Source organism: Podarcis filfolensis (assembly GCF_964270895.1).
Source record: "Podarcis filfolensis genome assembly, chromosome: 4".
Taxonomy (NCBI): domain Eukaryota; kingdom Metazoa; phylum Chordata; class Lepidosauria; order Squamata; family Lacertidae; genus Podarcis; species Podarcis filfolensis.
This window is the reverse complement of record NC_139607.1, coordinates 66050353-66065529: the sequence shown is the minus strand read 5'-3', so window position 1 is coordinate 66065529 and position 15177 is coordinate 66050353. Positions and strand designations below refer to the sequence as shown.

Here is a 15177-nt window from a genome sequence, read left to right as displayed (position 1 = left end):
TTGACATTCACCTGCTTCAAAAAAAAATATAGAAGTGTATACTGTGTGTTTTAAGAGTAATTAATACAATGTTATGATTTTCCTTTTCTGGCAATTAACCATTATGTGCAACTTATTCCTCTGAGGAGTAATTATTGTAAATGGGCAATATCGGAGACTGTCACTGCCTTCTATTGCACACATAAATTGAGATTTTCTCCTGCTATAGCTTGTTGTCTTGTACGTTTACTAATGTAAACAGTGCTGTTGCATCTTCTCACTTGGTGGCTTTCTTTTTCTTAGGTTAGCAAATAAGCAGGATAAAGAAGGCGCCTTGGCAGAAGCAGATGTAATTGAGTGTTTATCTCTCGAAAAGCTTGTCAACGAGCACAAATGTCTCTGTCAGATTGTAAGTGCATTTTAATAAGATTAATTGTAGGTTCATTTTAATAAGATTGATTAACTTCCTTAAACCTGATGTGTGAGCAGAACTTTGAAACTAGAATTGTGTAATCCCATTGTTCCCATCCACTTTACAACCAGCCATTTTCTCTTCTTCTGTGCTCCTGAGCTCTGGTTGTGATTACTGCACCAGTTTTAATAAAAGACAGGTAGACTTGCTTCAGCGGCTTAATATCCAGGCTGTAAGGAAATTAAGGCCAAACCCACCCTAGCCTTTGCCACCACTCAAATGCTTTAGGCTACTGTTCCATTGTAGTGTCCATCATTGCACTGAATTTAACTGCTGCTCTTGAGCTTTATTAACTTGTTTATTTAACAAATGTTGTTAATAAAAGGTGGCAACGGGGTGTGGTGGGGGATCAGTAACCTTTAGAGTAACCGAGTGAAATAGTTTAAGCAATGGCAAATCTTCCCAACATGTCTTTCACGATAAGTTTTATTCCAGGGTTCTGGTATTTGTTGGAACATTTCTATCTGTGGATCTGTGCAATATGCTGGTATGCACTTACGCCAAACACATGGGAGCGGGGCTAGTAAGCTCAGCCCCACAACCGCCCTCACACGCCCCTTGAATGCATGGTGGTGTCATCCTTTCTCCCATTTTATTCTTTGACATGGCAGGTTCACTTAAGATGACAGCGCTTTAAATTCCATTAACGTTATGCCACATGTGTACTGCTTTAGAAGAACCCTAGTAAAAAAAATTTCCAGTGTCTAAATCCTCATTTAAATTGCTCTTGTACCAAATTGCCAAAGTGATCATTTTCCTCATATTTTTGGAATATATATGAGGGCAGCTTCTGGGAAAGCCATTTTTGGAGTGTGTAGGCAAACCTGCACCTGCATCTCTCTGGATTGCAGCCTTTACAGTTCAGTACTGAGATGGATCAAAATGTGTATGAGTTCCAACTGACAAGCACCTGTATAATTGCCAGTGAGTTAGGATCTCTTTGTCCACGTTGATAGTAATTTAACAATATAATGCTGCTGATTTTTCTCTTGCATATAGGAACCTTGTTCAGCCATCATGGGCTATGGAAAGAAAATTGACAAATCTATAAAGAAAGGTTTACTCTGGCTGTTACATATTATAGCCAAAGATTTTGATGCCTTACATGAACGAATCCACAAAGATACCATAGAGCAAAAAGCAGCTGAAGAACAAGAGAAAAGAGAGCGGGCAGAACGAGTGAGGAAGATACGGGAAGAAAGGTATGTTTGTTTTGCTTTATAAGAAGGGACTGTATGAAAGAACACTATTAAGTTTTTTTAAAAAAAATATTTAGTTATTTAAAAAATGTCATTTGTTTAGTTTGAAGTAACATAATAACTTTCATTTATTTATTTTGAAGTAATGTAACAACTTGAAATAACATAATAATGTATATTTACTTAAGAATATTTATTTTGAAATAAATATAATAGCAACCCCAAAGGGAAATAAAAATACTTTACCAAGATATGTAAGTAGTTACATAAAACATTTTTTTCTACTGCCTTTCATCATACCATATGTCAGTGTTGTGTACAACATGGAACAACATCGCATCTCAGACAGTGTAATGTGCACAACCTTGTTTACTGATGTCTTTATGGGTGCCCTGGAGGGGAACAGTCAATGAATCTTCCATGACAATGTTAAAATTACTATTTAACTGAACTAGAAAAGTACATGTGTTGGAGATTGCTAAATCATCGAATCATAGAGTTGGAAGGGACCAAGGGTCATCTAGTCCATCTCCGTGCAATGCAGGAATTTCAGCTAAAGCATCCATGACAGATGGCCATCCAACCTCTGCTTAAAAGCCTCCAAGGAAGGAGAGTTCACTGCCTCTCGCGGGAGTCTTGTTTCACTGCCAAACAGCTCTTACTGTCAGAAAGTTTTTTCCGAATGTTTAGTTGGAATCTCCTTTCTTGTAAATTGAAGCCATTGGTTTGAGTCCTACCCTCCAGAGCTGTTAATTGTCGCTTTCCAAGTGTATTGGTAATCATGTGGTAAGGTAAAGGTAAAGGGACCCCTGACCGTTAGGTCCAGTCGTGACCGACTCTGGGGTTGCTGCACTCAACTCGCTTTATTGTCCGAGGGAGCCGGCATACAGCTTCCGGGTCATGTGGCCAGCATGACTAAGGCGCTTCTGGAGAACCAGAGCAGTGCACAGAAACTCCGTTTACCTTCCCGCCGGAGCGGTACCTATTTATCTACTTGCACTTTGACGTGCTTTTGAACTGCTGGGTTGGCAGGAGCAGGGACCAAGCAACGGGAGCTCACTTCTGATCAGCAAGTCCTAGGCTCAGTGGTTTAACCCACAGCGCCACCCGCATCCCAGTCATGTGGTAGAAGTCGTCAACTACTTTGTCAGAACCTGGAGCATCATTAGAGTGAGGCTGTTACAGTGATGCCTGCTGTGGTGGTGCCTGCTGTTCCTTGCAAAATCTTAGGGCTAGGTTCAGGTTCTTACATGCTGTTATTATGATGTGCACAGCATTCTGGAGTAAAACAACCATGAGTGATTTTATTGACGGACCACATGAGGTTTTTGTTTACTTTTTTTTTAAAAAAAACAATCTGTGTTCATAATTCCTTAACGTGCCAATCTTTTCCATTGATTTGTGTTTTATTCAGCACAGGGTGTACTGTCCACACATTAAATGACCATTCTAAAGTACAGTGCTCCAGTATCATTTAATCAGTCCAGATAATAAATGTATTTAAATGTATTGTGCTTCTGTGCAGTTTCTAAACTTTCAAAAGCACCAGAGAAACATTGTGTTTACACACTGAACATACAGAGTCCATGTGCTCAAGCATCTTGCTTGCTTGCTTGCTTGCTTGCTTGCTCTAATGACTAGGCATGGCCATTACATTGAGGCTGCAACATTAACTCTACTTACCTTGGAATAAGCACCATTCCATTTAGTGGTAGTTGCTTTTGAGTAGACATGATTAGGTTTGCCCTGTTAGCTTGTTTTTGATAGAAGTTGTAGATGATGTAAGATTGCACAGTATCAAGTTATTTCCATGACTGCATGCATTTAGGAGCACTTTTTCTCATACAGTAAAGCATGTAGAGTAAAGATTAGAGGCAGGCAGCTGCAGAAACTTCTGCATGGTTCATCAAGAGGCGGTAAAAGGCAGATACTTTGCACCATTTTTTCTCACTTCAGGTCAGCATCCTAGAAATGGCTGTTCATTAGTCTCGTGTTCCTATAGTTTTCTGTTCCTATTCTATGATAAATTAGGTGAAAATAGTACCATGCTTCGGAGAAAGCTTTGTAGACAGAAGTCCAGACAGTGATCTCTTTCCAAACTGAAGCTTTATAACAAAAGAAGCTTTAAAATAAAAGAGATGTTGATATTTTGATCATAGTAATGACTTGTTTTCCAAATCTCTCTGCTCTCCTCTTTAACTTCTGTCCCCATGTTTTCTAATTTTTTTAAAAGCAAACAATGGATATACAGTATTACAAGTCTCTGTGGAATTTATGGGAGCATTGTGTTTGCTTTTTCTGGTCATTTTAGTATATGGTGTGCAGAAACATAGATGAGATAATGTAGGAAAGATTAAAAATCCATTTAATAAGTATTTAAGTTACAGTGAATGCAGCATGTACATTGATCATACACCAAATCCCTTATGAAAGTTTTCAAAACTATAACAAAAAATCAATAAGTTTCTTGTTGCTTGTACCTCTCAGAAAAGTGCTTTGAAATACAGATTTGGTTCCAGCAGAGACTTTCCACTAGAAGAAGTGCATCTAACTGGATCTAACTCACAAGTGTTGTGTACTGAAAACTTTATATGGTTGACAACCATAACCTCCTTTCCTGATTCTCCCCCTTCTCCTACACAAGCCTCTTTGCCACTGTTTTTCCTCTTCTCTCTCCTCCCCTTTTTCCTAGCTGCCCCCATGCCTTTATTTTCCTTTTGGTTCCTGACTGTTGTTTGTCTAAATTAAATTGTCCAGAAGCACCACATGGACTACCTCCAAGCTAGTCAAATGATTCCTCTTTATGGAGTGTGCTGTATCAGAGGTTCCCAAACACACTCAACTCCCTTCTATCTATCTTCCTACTCGCTGCACCTGGTAAATAAGGCTCCCCTTGTGTGCTTTCAAAGAACAGGCAAGTCTCAAATCATCCAAAATAGGTGCTGCTAACATTACCACAACAACAAAATTGGAGAAACCTGTGTCATGAGAATCAGGTGGTGGTCTTGTGCGTGGTAAAATCTTTGGAAAATATAGGGATATTGAATTTTATCATGCTCTGAACAGAATGCATGTTCAAATGCATATTGAAAGCTGGTGGTGCTAATAGCTAAAAGAGTGTGTGCCATCAGCCAGGACATTTCAGACTTGGATCTCATTTCAGCCCCTGCTGGCTGGCCTCAAACAAGCCAGTGCTCTCACCTTCACATTCGTTCTTTGCAATTTGAGGAATAATACGCATTTGTTACAAGGGGTGTTGTAAGGATGACTGACATAATGTACATGAGATGCTTTAAACACTTATAATGTGCTAAGGAGCATAACCTAAATGGCATTTCCTTTGGAATTGTGTGGATTGAAGATCTTCTGTGTTTCTTTTTAAAAAAACAACAACAATAACAAAGAGATCGGAAAGAGCGAGAAGAAGCAGAACGAGAAGGAAGAAGTGTTCCTAATGAGGATGACTCTGAACCAATAAGAGGCAACCCATTCCAGCCTATATCAGCTGTAATCACTGAGGTATCAGAACATTTGTGTATTTTTAAAAATGTTGTTGATCATATATTTGAGACTGATACTGTTCAATAATGGATATGGATTCTGAGTCAGCTGATTAGAAGTGATTTTTCTTGCTCAACCTTCCCCTTAACAGAAAACATATTTGGAGTAACACAGATCAGCAACTGCCCCTACCAATATAAAGAATCCTAGATAAGTGCTGGTTTGGGTTTAAAAGATGGTCTAGAAGTTTTAAAAGAGGTACATTACAGTATACGTGTTCAAGTAAGGGATTTTCAACATGATCATCACCATTGTTTACTTGGAAGTTATTAACATTGATTAAAATATGTTCCCACAGACTAAATATTCAATGTATAATATTAAAAACTGGTTTGTATCCAGTGCTCTGTGAGCATGGTGTTCCACTTGTGCAACTGGACTTCTTTCTTCTCCTCTTCCCATGTGTCTCTCCTTAATCTGCTCCAGAAGGTCCCTCAAGCCAGTGGAGCAGATTTTGAGGTTGAATGTGGGGGTGGCAGGGGGTTGCAAGGCAGAGGAGGGGGAAGTTATGTTGTGCAAATGGAACTCTGCTGTACAAACTGAACAGCAGCATTGGCTACAACTCAGTATCTTAAATAGTCAAGCGGAGACAGTGGTGGACATCTTGTTTGGAGTTTCTCCAAAAATTAATCCCAAACTATTTGGTATTTCATATTATATTACAGTGGTACCTCGGGTTAAGTACTTAATTCGTTCCAGAGGTCCATTCTTAACCTGAAACTGTTCTTAACCTGAAGCACCAGTTTAGCTAATGGGGCCTCCCGATGCTGCCGTGCTGCCAGAGCAGGATTTCTGTTCTCATCCTGAAGCAAAGTTCTTAACCCGAGGTACTATTTCTGGGTTAGCGGAGTCTGTAACCTGAAGCGTATGTAACCCGAGGTACCACTGTACATACACAGTCCAGTACCCCTCTTCCATGTCTGCACATCAGGCAGCAGCCCCTTGCAAGTAATGCAAACAAGAGTGCCATACTTAGGACTGTAGGCTTGGCTCCTATCCAGGAGTGCCATAAACTTCTGCTGCTGCACCAGATATGGCACTCATTCTATAGGACAGCCATCATTGTTCCAGGAAAAATACTAAGTATGGGCTTGTTACATCTATGCAATCTAACTTTTTATAGATACTTCATTTCTATGAGCTTCTCTGAAAATGTATATGCACCTGCTTTTCCAAGTTTGCTGAAAACATAAAATATAATTCAAAACAAATACAGCTGTTAACAAAAGAGCTGCATTAAAATCAGCTTCCTTGTACTCAGACTACTCTTGATTGTTCCTTTCCTCATGAGCCAAAGACCTTTGGAAGCATATATTAAGGTCAGAACTGCCTTCATAATAGCAGCACTTTTTTTTTTTTAAGTTAAACTGGTTTAGAATAATATTACCAAAAAATGTCAGCAGCTCAGCTTCCGAAATCAATGCAAGTGATTAAAAGCTTAGTATTCTCAGCAAGGAAGAAGCTATATTACAAAGTCTTAAGTACATTATACACAGTGGTTTGTTTGTGGAATCCCCCAGTAATCTCTGTGTACATACACGGGAACTAAACTAACACTACTGAAAATATTTGTAAAGCTGAACCTTTAAATACCTGACATTTAAAAACAATTAAAATGTAAAGTTGCATATAGCATGCCTTTACTAAGAATACAGAAACTAATTAATATTCAGAGATTAAGTCTTCTATATCTGAAGTTTCTTTTTATATTATTGATTATCTATGATCTAGCAGAAAGGATGGTGTGCTACCTAGGAGATTAATAAAAAAAGCTAGGCTGACTGTGAACTCGCTTCAAATAGAGGCACCCTTTGTCTCTCTGAAGATTTATTGCTGAGCTGAATGTAAACAATTATAAAACGTTTTGCTTAGTTTGTGCTACAAATGATTTTAATAATAATATATTTTCACGGATCCTTGTAGAGTTGTTTGTTTGTTTGTTTTTCTTTTAGCTGACTTTTCCACTGTCCACCCCAAAATTTCATGTCCGCACTGCTGGTTTACAAAAATTGCATTTTTTCTTCTGCTTTGTTAGAATGAAAAGAAAATTGAACAAGAAAAGAAGAGGCAGCGGGAGGAAAATGAGAAGTCTTCCATTGCCTTGAAACCTAAAACAGATCAGGAGCAAATGGACACTCAGAGCCTGAACAGCCAGCGATCAAATGAGAGTAGATTGGTAGAAAACTATAAATCTGCACTAACACAACGTTTGGAACATGAAGATGAGAATGACCAGCAAATCTCAGAAAGTCTTGACTCTGGTGATAATGCCACTTTGAATTCTGGAATAGGTGGGTTGAGTTTCATGCTCGTAATATAAACACTGGCTTCACTTGCTAGCCAACTTCAGTTGTGTTTGCCACAACTCCCCTTCTCTGTACTCTAGCATGCCCATAATGTTTGGATGAAAGGAAGGAAATATTTTTCACTTGCACTACAGTTTGGAGAAGTGAAGACCCAGCAGGATAGCTGCCTTTTCCTCCTGCTTCTGATTAAACAGGATTTGGGAGAAATGTAGGGGTTCTTACCTCATTTGCAGAAGATAAATGGCATAAGAGATTCCTGCTTTCGTACTGTAGTGTAATTTTCAGCTCAGAGATGAAGTGAATGGGTTGCGGGTTTTAAAGCTGCTCTAAATCCTTCATCTTTGTTACCTAAGGGGACCCTTGTTGGGTGGGTTTTTATTTTTAATTCCTTCGTAAGCTGGTGGGTTCCAGTTATGATACCATGTTACAAATGTTGCTCTTAAACTTAGATTGGACTGTTTTAATTGGATAATAGGTACGCAATATGTTTCTGTGGTACGTTAGGATGAAAGTTTGCCTTGTTTATTTAAGGGCAAAGTGGTAATAGTATAAGTTATAACTTGTTATAAGATGATATCCCAAGATCATGCAAGCAGTCACTCATGCAATGGATCTTCCCCTTTCCCCATACCGTCAGATGGGCACAGTCAAATTTCATCTTTTACTCTGAATGATGATGATGAAATTTCATCTTTTACTCTGAATGATAATAATAATAATAATAATAATAATAATAATAATAATAATAATAATAAAAACAAATCCAAAATAAGTTTGCAATTCTGTATATATTTCACAGATTGCACTTGTGCTTGTTCTGAGCAAGCAGGCATTGGATTGATAGGGTCATTCTGGTTAGAATTTGGAACCTTGCTCATCCTGCCTGATGGAAATTAGCAGGGAAAGTCAAAAGTCTTACCATGCAATCCTAAACACACTTGGTGGGGCATTCTGCTTTGTGCTGTTAGTCAGAGGCTCTTTAATCAAAACTAACCTTCCCTCAACATTGTGCCCCCCGGGTGTTGTTGGGTTATAACTTCCATCAGGATGTTCCACTCTGGTCTGTGGTCAGGGATGTTGGAAGCTGTAGAACAAAATATTCAGCGGGCACCAGGGTAGGGAAGGCTAGCCTGAAAATCGTCAGGTATTCCCAGATTGGCCTGCCTCTTTGGAGGCTCTTCCTAAGATGTCCCCATTATCTTAGGTGAGAGAAAACTGTACATAGCCTTCTTGATTATGACAGCCAGCTTTTAAATGGTTGTCCCCAGGGAGGCTTGCCCAATGTCCATGTGGATGACCTTTCAGAACCAGGTGAAAACTGTTTTTCTTTTTTTCAGGCCTTTTAACCTCTGATAAGGTCGTTTTTAATGTTGCAGTTTTATTTGCTGTTTTTATTTGATTGTCGTTTCAAAGGATTACACTGTTTTTACCATTTGGAAACTATAAGCCATTCTGAAAATAGAAAGGCAGGATACCTATTTGTTAAACAAACAAGTAAACATTAGAGTTAGTTAGATGCAAAGGCTAAATTGCAAGTGTTGCTTGTGTTTTGCTTTAGAGAACAGCAAAAAGAAAACAAAGAAACTAAAATTGAAAAGGAGTCATCGAGTAGAACCAGTCAATACGGAAGAGACGGTTTCCCCGAATCCTACACCAGTAGCACCTCTTGCACCAGGTTCGTAAGCATGAATAACTACTGGTATGTCAGTTTCAAAAAGGCCATTTCACGTGACCTTTCAGATAATAGGAAAATAGATCTCACATGGCTTTTTTCATAACATACAGAAATTTTAAGAATAAACCTGCCGCTGTTGGATTTTATTCCAGAGTGAACAATACTCTTGCTAGGAGGGATTCCCCCCACCCCACCCAGCACACACTGGGAGATAGTTGGGAGCATCATTTTACAACTCCTGGAATTAAGATGCTTGAGGAATTGGATCTCCATTACCATAATTCCGACAATAATTGACCTGATTCAAAACTCTTGGGGTTAAAGGATTAACCACCACTTTTTCCACTTCCCAAATGTTCTGGTGGCAGTTCTTGGTGAAAGCCATATCAAAATATGTCTCTTGAAGGAATATACAAGCATTTGTGCCCTTAAAAAATAGGAATCCTAGATTAATGGGAAACATGACAGAATGAATAAGTGAACAGATGTGAAAGTGACACAGATTAGAAATAGTCTCATAACTGTGGGCATATAGGGAATCTCTTTCTCTCCATGCCCTGCTTATAAGTTTCCCAGAAATATTGGCTGGTTACCGCTAGAGACAGAAAACTGGATTAAATGGCCCATTACAGATGGTACTTGTCATTAGTAGCAACAAAAAAGGAGCACGACTGTTCTTACGTTCTTTCTCATCCCTGGCAGCTTGTTTTAAAATGGAATTTTCAATGCACAGTTTATTTATATTATGAATTTCTCCCCAACAGCCTAGATCCCTGCAGACATGTTGTGTTTGGGTCCCACTGACACCTAAAGGAAAATGTTCAGTGAGATTGTGTAATTTGCGTATTTTGATTGTCTCGGTGATATGTTGTTTGTTTGCCTTTAAGTATATGCGTGTAACCTTTTCTGGGTTATGAATGAATGAATACATTCCATCTTCACAAAGATGAATGTTTGCATCAGTAGATTTCTGTTTGACAATGTGGTGTTGCTCTTTGATATTCTTTTTCCTGTAGTTGGCTGGGAAACTCCTACTAAAGTTAACAGAATTCGAAAACTTGAACCTCTTGGTGAAACCCGTCGTAATGGTAATTTCAGAGGAGATCACAATTTGTTGGTTTTCCTCAGAAACCTGTTCCATTTTGCATGCTGGCTTTTTTCTTTTATTTCAGCTAACCATGTGCAGCTTTAATAGCATATTTTTTAAAGTTTTGAAAAGAGCTCATTCTTTGTTCTAGCTCCCCCTCCCCTGTTTAAAGCAAAGTGTGGGCTGCATCTTGCTTATACAGTATTTGCTTCATTCTGTTTGCTTCAATACAAATTGGTCTCTGGTGTGCCCCTGCACCATGATTTACAAATAAAGCAACCAGCACCCCATGGTAACGGATCCCATTGCATATAATACTAAATATGTACTTAGGTATAGACCAGAGGGAAAAAATGAAACAAATTGCATATATTGCCAGCTTTACATATATCAATGAATTCCTAAAGCTCAGGTGGGGTGTAGGGATAAATCTGTTTTAAAATAGACCTTTGTTCTAAATCTCATTGATTGTACAATAAATGAACCGATTCTTTTAAAAATTCAGCTGCCTTTTTCTTCTTCTCAGATGACTAATGGAGGGAAAGTATTTCCAAGACCTGTGAAATACATCTAGATGCTTTTGCATTATAGCATATCCTCATTGCTTAAGCATTTCTGTTGAGCAATATTTCAAAAAAATGGGGATGCCCTTAGACCAGCGGTAGAGCACATGCCTTGTATATACAAGACCAGACCTCATATCTCTACTTTAAAGGATTTCCCCTAGAAAGGCTGCAAATGATTCATGTCCTAGCAAACTGCTACAAGCCAGAATAGGTAATAGTAAGATGGATGAAGATTCAGGTAGGTAGCTGTGTTGGTCTGACGCAGTAGAAATATATATAAAAAATTAAAAAATTGTCCAGTAGCACCTTAGAGACCAACTAAGTTTGTTCTTGGTATGAGCTTTCGTGTGCATGCACACTTCAGATACCAAGATGGATGAAAGCAGCTTCATACATTTGCAGAACTATTATTTTTCCAAAAAAGTAAAAAAAATGTTAATACTTGTAGTGGTAAGCACAGATACTTTGCACTGTAATGAAACAGTTACGTAATATGCCTTTCCACAAATTTGTGTAACAAAATGCATCTTTCTTTTTAAGGAGTTTAAAGAGAAGAAAGCAAGAGAAAAGAGAGAACAACAGAGGTAGGGAGGAGAGTGAAGGGCTTGCATTTACTGATTTCATTCCCTTTGCTCAAAACAAGGCAGCCCGATTTGTGGCTGGAGCATGAGAATGGAAATCAAAGATATATATATATATATCCTTGGACCCAAAACGGAGCGACTTTCCCTCTCTTTCTGATGTGTAGAGCCAAAATGGAAAATCTTCTCATGCAAGAAATACTTCTGATTGCACTTGGTAACTCAGCTTGGTGAATTACTGACACAAGAATACATATGGTATTCATCACCCATAGATCTGATTCCCAGAAATACAGTTAATAATGTTTATCTGTCATTGAGTTCCTTGCATTCTTATCCGCATTTCATTAACGAAGACCCACAACTTAGATTTGAGATGATAAAACAGAATCTGGGGACAGAGAGTCATGTGCCATGGCTTTTTTGATGCTACTATGGGCACTAATGAAATTTTAGAATCTTCTGTTAGAAAGTGTGCATTTGCCAGAATTCCAATACTTTTCAGCTTCAGGAGAAAGAACAGACTTCATCAATCCTCCAAAAGGTTTGGTCTACACTTCCCATCATCTTTAGGCAGCATGGCCAGCCAGGGCTGATGGGAATAGTAATTAAAAACATCTAGAAGGCACAAGGTTTTGGGGATGTTGAGACAATTTCCCTAAAATTCAGACTATTGTAAAAACTCCCCTATGCAAAAAAAAGAAAGAAAAGCCATTGGATTCATGTATATTTTTACTATAGAAAACTATGTAGCAAATATTTATGACAATACTTAACGTCATGCAACGTCATGTATGAAAAAATAATTAACGTGACAAACTGAATCAAAACTAGGGGGCATAAGTTGTATATAGCTTACCATCTATTTTTGGTGCCACAGATTCAAAAATATCCTAAGAGCTGCTTACATGCACTTTTCCTGTTTGCTGTCTCACTTTCCTGCTGAGCACATAAACCAATAGTTTTCTTTTTCTTACTTGATAATTTTGCACGTATTAAGCTTGCATGTCTCACACATGGATTTTTTTAGAGTGTAAAGATGAATGTTTTCCTTCTCTCTTAGCTATATTTATTAATTTGGCTGTGGGGGGGGGTGTCTCCTTTTTCCTTTTCCAAATCCTGTTTATCTTAGGAAACACATTGTATTGTCTTAAAAAAAGAACTCCCCAAATGACTATTCAGAAGTGTACAAGCAAATCTGGAGCTAGTGTGTCTGGACAACATTACAGTTGAAGGTGCCCACTTAAAAGCCCCTACTATCATTTGTTGCCTCTTTGTAGCTAACTATGTTGATGTGGAAGAGAGGGAGGAACCCTGCAAGTGAATGGTCGCTTGAAATTCTTCCTTTCCCTTTCTTTATCGCTCCTGGTCAATGTGGGCTTCACATGGTTAACTATAAAGCAGTTGGGGAAAATAGCAGCAGCAACAGTTTGGGGTGTGTCTGTGTATATAATCAAAATTATCACCCCAACAATTCAGGTTAGACAAGTTTTCAATTCCGTCCCCTTTTTTCTTCATATTACGTTTTGACCCTATCCCTATATTTCTTTAACATACTATGATTTTCCTCGCTAGAATACATTACCTGTAGACAAAGTATCTGCTGGTGTGAAATGTTTCAAGCATTACCATTTTTCTTCCACAAGTCTTCACGACAAAATAATGTCATTAGGAGAAATTGCAAAATATGGGTTTAAAAAATTACGGGCAAAGGTATACCTTTTCAGTATTGTATGTTTTGCCATGCCCCCATACTTAATAAACCAGCAGACATTGGTGTTCCTCTTCTTCAAAAGAATGGCTAGATATATGACATTTTATATATTAACTTGATTTCTTTTCTGATATGTGTTAGATTTCTATGGAAAGCCGCTGCCTCCACTGACTATACGGCAAAGACCTAACAGCGATACCCATGAAGTAATTTCTTAACCAACAGTCATGTGGCAGTTTTTAAAGAAGCATGTATCATGTAAAGGGAAGACCTGTATAAGACACTGTGTTCTTGTTTCCAGAGACACCTGCTTTTCTTAAATGATGCTGGGCAAGGACAGTAAGGCTGCCTTGATATCTCAGCCATGAAGATGGCCCTCACAAACTATCCTATTTCCTTCTTGACTCACCAATTCTTCTTCAGGGTTAATGTGGAACAAGAGAACTTACATAAGTAAAACTCTTGGGAAATGGAACACTTTTTTTCCTTCCTGGAAAGGATAGTTGCAATCCTGAAGAAAACATTTTCAAGACCAAATGCAACTTAACCGTGCACGTGCAAAGACTGTTTTTAAGTTTGGCTTAATACAACAAGGAGACTTTTTCTTTTGTTCTTTTTGGGGAGTTGTAAAATACATGCATGTTCAAGTGGGGGGGGGGTATAAAGTGTACATTTTAACTATTTTTATATTTTTCTAGTATTTTGTTTTAACAGAACTATTTGGTTAACAGAACTATTTTGAAATATTAAAGTCCATAGCTATATTCATAAGCAGAACATATTTAAGAATGTCACATTTTCACAGCACTTCACTCTTGCATGTGATTTGCCTCACAAATTGTCTTGTTACTTTGCCATGCTCTGATCCGCCAAGAAGAAATGTGAGTGCAAATGGATGTTGTGCTCATGTCTTTAGTGAACCACAGCTAGACTTCCTGGAATAGTACCATTTCTATCTTCTGGAGGCAAGATTTCAGACAGATTATTAATAATAGTCTGTGTGCAGTGACCATTCCTGGAATTGATTTTTCATTTCTTCCTGTTAGATTGTGTTGCTCTTGTGCAACAAATGGAATTGTATCCAAAATTATGAGAATTTTCTTCATGGAATCATTTGATTTTGACTATAGTAACCCAAAATGAATTATCTCAGAACAAAAGCCCCAAGATCTAAGGATGGAAACTACAAGCAATAAAAAGTTGAAAATAATTTAAATTTCCTGGAAAATTAAATCACTTATTGCAGAAATTGGGAACCTGTCACTCTCCAGATACTGTTGGACTAAAGCTTCTGTCATCCATTACTTTGCAGCTGGCTGAGAGTTGCAGTCAAATAACATCTGGAGGGCCACAGGTTTAGTGTGTATGCATTTTTCTTAAGATAACACTGGAATGGTACACTTTTGTGTTCAGATTTATACATATGAGAATATATGACCAGGGAAGCCCCTGTACACGTAAGTATGATGGGCAGCTCTGAATATTCTTGTACACAGTGGATACAAATTCACACTAGCACTAAAGTGAATAAGGAAGTCTCTTCTATTGGAGCCCTCTGGATCTCTGAAAACTGTCATGTTCTGAAAACGTATTTCTAAACTTTTAACAAACAGGAAAAGAACATGAAAATTTCTTTAGTACTACATTTATGTGTGTTTGGCTATCAGTTAAAGAGAATAACTTGTACACCAGAAATAAAATTGACAATTGAAGCCTCACATTTGACTTTCAACTTCTGTGAATTTTGCGTAATTGTAAATTTCATTCCTTGAAATATGTTGTTTAGTCGTGTCCGACTCTTCGTGACCCCATGGACCCGAGCACGCTAGGCACTCCTGTCTTCCACTGCCTCCTGCAGTTTGGTCAAACTCATGCTGGTAGCTTCGAGAACACTGTCCAACCATATCTAACTTAAAACTTGTGTGAATATAAATTTCATTTGCATGTGGATGTAGAAGTTATCCATCTACTGACTGATTAATTCCCCTTGCCTGGGAAAAGCAAGGAACCACAGGACCAGCTCTTACCACATCTGAG

At 38.2% G+C, this 15177-nt stretch overlaps 1 protein-coding gene across 8 annotated transcripts in view; it reads left to right on the top strand.

The window, feature by feature from the left end:
* Positions 1-14858, top strand: part of ARL13B (ARF like GTPase 13B) — a 38465-nt gene extending 23607 nt beyond the window's left edge. For 3 of the 8 annotated variants that reach the window (XM_083611644.1, XM_083611646.1, XM_083611645.1), the window contains exons 5-10: positions 283-388; positions 1451-1653; positions 5055-5169; positions 7247-7502; positions 9076-9192; positions 10209-11370. In XM_083611644.1, the coding sequence (XP_083467770.1) occupies positions 283-388; positions 1451-1653; positions 5055-5169; positions 7247-7502; positions 9076-9192; positions 10209-10384 (973 nt within the window). In that variant the 3' untranslated portion in view covers positions 10385-11370. The other 5 variants (XM_083611650.1, XM_083611651.1, XM_083611647.1 and 2 more) reach the window with 3 other exon arrangements.
* Positions 14859-15177: the final 319 nt, after the last annotated feature.